Genomic DNA, 7,953 nt, shown 5'->3' with positions numbered 1-7,953 from the left:
AAAAAAAAAAAAAAAAAAAAAAAAAAAAATCCTTGGTCTCTCGTGATAAATCCTATCGGCGGGGGAGGACCCGTTAGTCAGACGCTTATGTGGGTCTCAATTCCCAAGGGCACAGGTCCCAACTGGGCCCCAGGGCTGGGCACAGGCATTCTGCCACCTGCCCCTCCGGGGTCCTGATAGAAAAGGGACAGGGCGTCCTCCAGGTCTCAGGGCTAAGGCCACTGAGTGCTGACAGGGTGAGCAGAGGACGGAACTGGCAAGGCCCAGGCAGAGGCTGCTCCAGTCCTGATTCTGGTCTCTGGTTATCGATGGCAGGGTGGTGACAGGCTGATGTGTGCGGCAACAGCCACTGGCCACCGGCCATTCCCCACCTCGTCCCTTTCCCTCGGCCCCCAGCTGACACAGACACTGTGGCCGCTGGGAGGTGGCTGACTTGCAATCTCAGGCAACGGCCTGTGGCAAGGCGGGAAGCAGGTGGGGGGGCGGCCAGCCGCGGCATCACCAGCCCCCACGGTCCCTGTTGCCCACGGGGCTTCCTAGGCAGGCAAGAAGGGGGCTTCTGTTCTAAGCGGCATGCAAGGACACTTTATGTCTAAGGGTGGGCAGCCACTGTGCTGCTCCATGGTAATTTTTGTTTTTGAGTTGGAGTCTTACGATATATCGCCCAGGCTGGAGGGCAGGGGCACGCTCACGGCCACCCCAGCCTCGATCTGGTGGACTCAGGCAATCTTTCTGCCTCAGCCTTCCAAGTAGCTGGAACTACAGGCACATGCCACCACATCCGGATACTTTTTTGATTTACTGTAGAGACGAGGTCTCATCAAGCTGCCCAGGCTGGTCTCAAGCCCCTGACTAAGCTCGGGCAATCCTTTCACCCTTGCCTCCCAAAGTGCTGGGATTACAGGTGTGAGCCACCATGCCCGGCTATTTTATTTATTTATTTTTTTGAGTTGGGGTTTTACTCTGCTGCCCAGGCTGGAGTGCAGTGGCACATTCCTGGCTCATCACAGCCCCGACTTCCTGGGCTTGGTGATCCTCCTGCTTCAGCTTCCTTAGTAGCTGGGACTATAGGTGTATGCCACCACTCCTGGCTAACTTTTTGATATATATATATATATATTGCAGAAGTGAGGTCTCAGTATGTTGCCCAGGCTGGGTCTCAAACTCCTGGGTTCAAGCAATCCTTCCACCTCGGCCTCCCAAAGTGCTGGGATTACAGGTAGGGGCCACCACGCCCAGCCTCATGGTAACACTTTATGTCCTCAGAGCAACACTATGATGCCAACCGGTCAGTCCACCACAGACTCAGCAAACAACAGTGGGGCCATTTCCCTCCCTGGTCAAGCTGCGGGGCCACTGAAGATGCCACCTGGCCTTCCACGATGTGGAGCTGTGGATATGCCACACGGAGGGTTTGATGGCCTCCTTCTCTTTCCATAAAGTGCTTCCCCAAGCTGGGAACAAAACCCATGTGTTCATTCGGGCCCCACCTCTGCCACGTTTTCCACGTGAGCGAAAGTGACTCTGTTTGCTTAGTCAGTAGAGGGAAGAATGGGAGCCCAGGTTCCTCTCACTGGTCACATCTGCGACTGCGAGATTTGCAGCTTCCCAGTCTTCTCTGCACACCTGTCTGCCTCCTCACGCACCCCAAGTGTGACCGGCTCGTTACTTCTCAGGAGCCCTGCAATATGTGCAAGTGATGGAGATTTGCAGAAAAGTTGCAGAGACAGTGCTGAGTCCCTGTAGATGCGTTCCCCCAGACCTTACGGTGCCACGTTCACATTTCATACAACCCCGGCACATTTTGTCAAAGCCGGGAAGTGAACGTTGGCTCAGAAGTTAACATCAGCACATTGAACTGCAGACTCGGCTGGAATGTCACCAGCTTTTCCCCTCATGGGCTTTTCTGTCCCAGGACCCGCTCCAGGACGCCACACGGCACTTAGTGGGGGCAGTTTTCACAAAAGAGCTTGCAGCTTTACACGGCAGCCCCACCCGGTGCAACAGGACACATCAGAACAGAGCGGGCCAGGCATCTGCAGGGAGCTTGGGAGACGGAGGAGGGGGCTTCGAACGTTCTGCTCGCTGCGGGAGTCCAGGCCACTTGCGCATCCTTTGAAATACACACTGACCACATCAACAGAACCAGAGAAGCCCATGGAGTCTCCCTAAGATGAGACAGCACCGTCTTGTTTCACGGATAATCAAAATAAACATGACAGTCCCCCAGAGCAGAGAATCATCCCAGCTGCCTCCTGTGCTGAGATGGTCTCGTTACCTGAAGGGGCTGTCCCCAAAGGGTAGCCACCCCACAGCTCTGCCGTCACTCTCCTGTCAACTGACCACACACCTTTTATTCATTCACTGGATTCCAGAAGCTTCGCAACACCACGAAGACAAAAGCGCCACGCAGCATACAGCAGCGTCCTGGAGCCACCCTTTGTAGAGATGGAATCTCACCGTGTTGCCCAGCCTGGTCTTGGACTCCTGGGCTCAAGCCACCCTCCCGCCCCTGTCTCCCAAAGTGCTGGGATGACAGGTGTGGTGCAGCTCTCCACCTGCAGTTCAACATGCTAATGTTCATTTCTGAGCCAACGTGAACTTCTTGGCCGTGAGGTCAAGTGATGTCCTGAAGCTCACCCGGAAGGGTTCTCTCATCCCCAGTGTCACAGCAGAGGCCTGGGCTTCCCCTCACAGGTCTCAGCCCATCTGCAGAGCCTGCAGCAGAAGTGAGAAGTCCAGACCTGAAGGTCTGACTCTCCAGCTCACCTGGGGTGACCTGGTCACCTGAGAGAACCCCGAGCATCTCAATCCCTCACAACATTCTCTTTCAAGGACCCAGAGTCAGAGTGGGTTAAGGACTCAAAGTCAAACAGCCCGTTCCCAGCCAGGCTGGGGCCAGACTCTATCTCCAGACCATTGTGTGGTTCCTGGACCCTTGATTTACAAGCAAACCAGTCAAGGCCAGGGGTTCCAGACAAGACCTCCCACCTCCTGCAGTGATAATGCAGCAAACAGCAGCAGATAAAAAGCAAGGCCCCATCTCAGAGTTTTCTAAAACCCCATCATCAAAGATCAATATTCCTTTCAGATAAGGAGAAGGAGACATTCCCAGACCAACTTCTAGGTTGTGATCTCATCCTTGTTCAATCTCCCCAGTGCCAGATTTTCCTTGGAATTTCTCCATCATTTTAGCGAGCTGCCTAGAAACACTATTAGATTTTTGCAAACTCCTTGTTCTTAATCCTAGAACTTTTCCCTCGAATTTCATCCCCGCCGCCGTTTCTCTGGCTCTAAACTCATCCCCATGACAGTGCCAGGGCCTGTTCTCCAAGCTCTGCACTTTCTGTCCGCCCGTCCCACCTGGCGCTAGCATCCTGGGATGCTGATGACAAATCCCTGCTACTATATCCTGGGGCCAAGTCATACAAGTCACCTGGCGAGAAGTGCTTTAATGGCCGCTGGAGAGCTAAGATCTGCTTGTTTTTCCACTCACAGAGGAGATATTTCCCTTCTTCCCAGGAGCCCAGTTTTGAAACAACCCGGACAGCAGCTCCAGGGAATGTGGGACGGGACAGTTCTTCCTGATTCTTGCAGAGAGCACTGGGTAGCGCTCGGTACTGCATCTCTCTCACTTGTCAGCAAGCCCACGTATGAGAGGGTTCACCACTGCGGCCGCATTTTGGAGGGAAGAAAGAAAGGTGACGGCTCACACGAGTGTCAAACGAATTTTCCAGGGCCTGGCGCTTGGCAACTGAGCTGATGTGCGGCTGGCCAGGCCCTGCACTTCCTGGGGCAGAGGGCTCCTGCGCTTCCAGGACTCCTGGCCTCACACTGATACCTGTGATAACCTGTATCACTGCGGCCCTGTCTCCCCACCAGTCCTTAGGTGACCGCCCAGCCTGCTACAGGGCTTGATCTCAGAAAAAGCCTTTGTTCTCTGGAATTCTCTTCCTCCAGAGTCAGGCAGGATAGGGTCTCTTAGATCTTTAAGGCTACTAAGGCCTCTAGAGATAAGTAACAATGCTTAGAGCTTAGAGCAGCTTCAGGGAGCGCCTTCAAGACTCCGTGGAGGTTAGACCATGCGGCTAAGGGGACCATTCCTTAAACAGACCCAGGGGACATCTCCTGGCACCCAGGCTGTGCTAGGCCTTTCAAATTATTGTCCACATGCCTATGCACCCCACAACCCTGAAAGGGCTCCCCATTTGGGAGGAGAACTAAAACTCAGAGATCTGGTGAGTGCCCATCCCTGGCAACAGACCCTCAGCTTCCTGCAGAGCTGGAAACAACACCAGGCAGCTGGCCTCGAGTCTGGGATCCCTTGTGCCCCACTGTCTTTCAGGGTGGGTGTTTCACACATGAGCCGGGCACCCTGGCATTGCATTCAAGCAAGGGACTCTTCAGGAAAGGCAACTGGGAATCATGCACAGAGCACCTGGTTCCACACCGAGCTCTGAGCCCCAGCTCTTCCTTTGGCCACCATTGTGTGGCTTCTCCCTGGCTCTGTGCTCCTGGCCCTTAAAGTGGGAGCAGCGCAGAGGAGATGGGGGAGACTCCTTTTCCCAGGAGTCAGTGCCTGGGCTTCACTCTGTTAGCTCAAGGGTCAAGACCAAGGAGAAGGCACCCGGACCCCAGGAGACACAAAGACTAAAACTCAGACACTGCTAATTTACAGATCTCGGGGAGCTCAGAGCAGGGGTCACATGCTGGGTTCCAATCCCTCTTGGCCACTTGCAAAAAGCAAGACCTCAGGCAAGTTATTCCAACTCTTTTTTCTAAGAGATGGGTTCTCCCTCTGCCACCCGGGCTGGAGTGCAGTGGCACAATCATAGCTCACTGCAGCCTCAAACTCTGGGCTCAAACGATCCTCCTGCCTTAGCCTCCTGAGTAGCTGGGAATACAGGCGTGCACAAGTTATTTAAATTCTTTGGGCCTCTTTTTTTCTGGTCTGTAAGATGGGGGAATAGTAGTTACCTGTCTCATAAGTGTGCTTTGCTGTGAGGCTTTGATGTACTAATGCACATGGGCAGAATTTACCCCCTCTCTTCACAAACCATGTTCAGCTGCTTCTTCTGCAAAGCCCCTCCAGACACATGCCGAAGCCTTTTCTGCTGAACTGACCTGGTCCAGAAAAGTCCTGAGACAGACAGGCCACGAGATCCCTGAGACAGGTCTCTGGAACACGGGCTGCAAGGAGCAGGGCTGAACGTGCCACAGTCAAGAAAATTCCTTAATGAATATAGTCAGGAACCAAGGAACCAAAGAATTGTTTCATGAGCGACAACCATTAAAGCCAGTGATTACTGAAAAATCGGTAAGTAGATGATCAGTCAGTCCATCATTGAACACAACAGACTGAATGTCTCTTAACAACACGAGTTCATAGGGCTCTACGTATTAATTTTTGAAAGCGCTGAATGATTGAAAATCAATAAAAACGATTAAAACTATCTATTCTTCTGACTAGTAGATAATTAAAATGATTAAAAATATTCTTGCTTTCAGATTTAGAATAATAAGAAATTGATAAGTAGAAGATCAGTCCATCATTGAACACAGCAGACTGAATGTCTCTTAACAACACGTGTTTGTAGGGCTCTAAGTACCAATTTTTAAAATTGCTGAATGGACCATTGCCTTGCTAAGCTGTGGTGTGGCCACGTGCTCGTTGAGCTATGGTCAGGCCATGTTTTCTTAAGCTTTGGCCCCCTTCCCCTTCTTTAGGGAGGTGAATCTCTTCTTTCTCTCTCTTTAACTTACTTTCTAAATAAACTGTATTTTCTAATCTAAAAAATAAAATAAAATCGCTGAATGATTTGAAAATCAATGACAATGATTAAAATGATCCATTCTTTTTAACAGTAGATAATTAAAATGATTAAAAATATCTATTTTTACTTGTAGATTTAGAATAAAAAGTCCAGGGAGATAAAGCAAATGGGCATGTGGCCTCTACTGCCTCTCAACCCAAGACTCCAGACTTTGCCTCACATTGAATGCAGACTCTTGGCCCCACCCGGAGAGTCTGACCAGAGCATCTGAGATGAAGACCTATCTCGGCCCTTCAGCCATCAGGGGTCCAAGAACTGTGAGAAGCTCTGCTAAGAATGAATGTTCTTGATCCCTCCCGGGATCAGAGAGGCAGAGAGGCTGAGGGTGAGTCTGAAGCCTCCAAGAGGTCCTGGGGAGCCTCAGAGGAGTGTCCCATGTCACAGGGCACTTGGCCTCTGTAACAAGTGGAGGGATGCTCACTTCTTCAAAGTGTGGGCGCCAAGGCTTGAGATTTCAGAGGTGAGTGCAGAAGTAAGCTTAGCACCGAGCTCTGACATGAACATTTGGGCACTCGGTGGCTTTCCACCCATTTTAGCCTCAGTCCAGATAAGAATTCCTGGGCCTCTCACCACCCTCGGGAATGAATGCGTTGACATGACAAAAATGGCTCTGGGAGACAAAGGCATGTGGGTGTCAGCACAACCCACGCACACACCCGCAACACGCTGTGGTACATTCTAGGGATCTCCTCCTCTGAGTGTGTGTGAGTATGTGCATGTGTGTGTGTTGCTTCTGGTCCATACACCTGGGCCAAGTCTTATCTGTATGCGGGCACCCACGTAAGAGTCCATGGGGTCACTGGGTGGGTTCCAATACCTAGATTCTGATCTTCTCAAATCAGGACCGGGGACGGGATGGAGAGACAGACCTGAACTTTAGGGAAACTTTGACCGTCAAAAAGTCTCTGGCTTCCTCCTTTTACTTCCCAGCCGGTGCCCTGAACCCGAGCAGAAAGCTGTAGAGAGGCAGCGGTTCAGCCGTCCTTTCTGGCGATGGTGATGGCGTCTCACTTACTACCTTTACAATCCCTGTCTGTTATACATCAGGACAGAACGAGGTAAAAATCACAGAGCATCTAAGAAACCACCAGCACACATCCCCTTTGCAAAGTGGGAACCGAGGAGGAGAGGGGAGTGCACAGAGGACTCCACCGGGGACACGGAATGCTCCCGACGTGGGTATTCCACCGGACACTGTGGCAGAGGTGGGCTGGCCACCCCTCGGTCTTCGTGCCTGGCTAGGCATTTGTGTCCTCCACTGAAGAGGCCCGCCAAACCCGCTGCGTCGTGGCCATGGTTGCATCAAGCTCTGTCAAAGGGGTTTCTACTATTGAAACACGATTTCTAAAACCCCACAGTGTCATCACCAAGTACGACGACAGTGTCGGCGAGGCTGCCCGGCAAGGCAGGCCCAGGGGCAGGCTCGGCGAGCAGGGTCCCAGCCTCTACCTGGGGCTCTCCAGGGCCTGCCCAGGACCCGGGAGAAAACGCGGGTTTTTCTGCCATTGTTCCTTCCCAGTGGTTAAAACAGCTCCAAGGTTGTCGCGTTCTGCTCCTCGCCCCGCCCACTTCCACCCCCCATCCCCCCAGAGCCTCCCATTTAAAAACACAAAACCCCTCTGCCGGCGACAGAGCCGGGACCCACCAGCCCTCCCGGTGCCACCAGACTGGCAACTGCTCTGCCCTGGCCCGGGGGTCTCAGGCCAAGTGGCTGACGTTTTCTCCCCGTGTCTGAGGAAGCAGTTTTGCCTGGGGCTAGGTTTTTAGAGGCGAGCTCCTGCGGAAGGGCCGACGCCTGTCAGGCACAGGATCGGCCGGGGGACCCAAAGGGAGGGACGGAGGTCACCGGGAAAAGGGAGCGTTCTTAGGGCCTGGGCTGGGGGGACACGCGCCCGCGCGCCCGCGCGCGCACACGGCCACACACACTCGCGTCGACCCGCTGCCTCCTCAGAGGCCACTCGAGCGTCCCAACCGCCCTCGCGCGCGCGGAACCGCCGCCAGGACTTACCGCCGAGGCGCTCCGGGCCAGGAAGCCCACAGTCACCGCCCCCAGCAGCAGCCACCTGGGAGGGAGAGGGAGGGAGCGAGTGAGCGTGCGGGCCCCGGCTCGCCAGTCCCG

General features: G+C 53.5%; 1 protein-coding gene across 1 annotated transcript in view; it reads right to left on the bottom strand.

Moving 5' to 3' along the window:
• Positions 1-7,953, bottom strand: part of COL4A2 (collagen type IV alpha 2 chain) — a 227,685-nt gene that overhangs the window by 218,291 nt on the left and 1,441 nt on the right. Inside the window, exon 2 of the mRNA XM_021706945.1 lies at positions 7,843-7,897. Coding sequence (XP_021562620.1) covers positions 7,843-7,897 — 55 coding nt within the window. The remainder of the gene's footprint in view (positions 1-7,842; positions 7,898-7,953) is intronic.

The sequence above is a fragment of the Carlito syrichta genome, unplaced genomic scaffold, assembly GCF_000164805.1.
Source record: "Carlito syrichta isolate Samal-C Ts95f unplaced genomic scaffold, Tarsius_syrichta-2.0.1 Scaffold316219, whole genome shotgun sequence".
Classification (NCBI taxonomy): Eukaryota; Metazoa; Chordata; class Mammalia; order Primates; family Tarsiidae; genus Carlito; species Carlito syrichta.
Note: the sequence above shows the minus strand (reverse complement) of the source record. Positions and strands in the feature narration are given on the sequence as shown.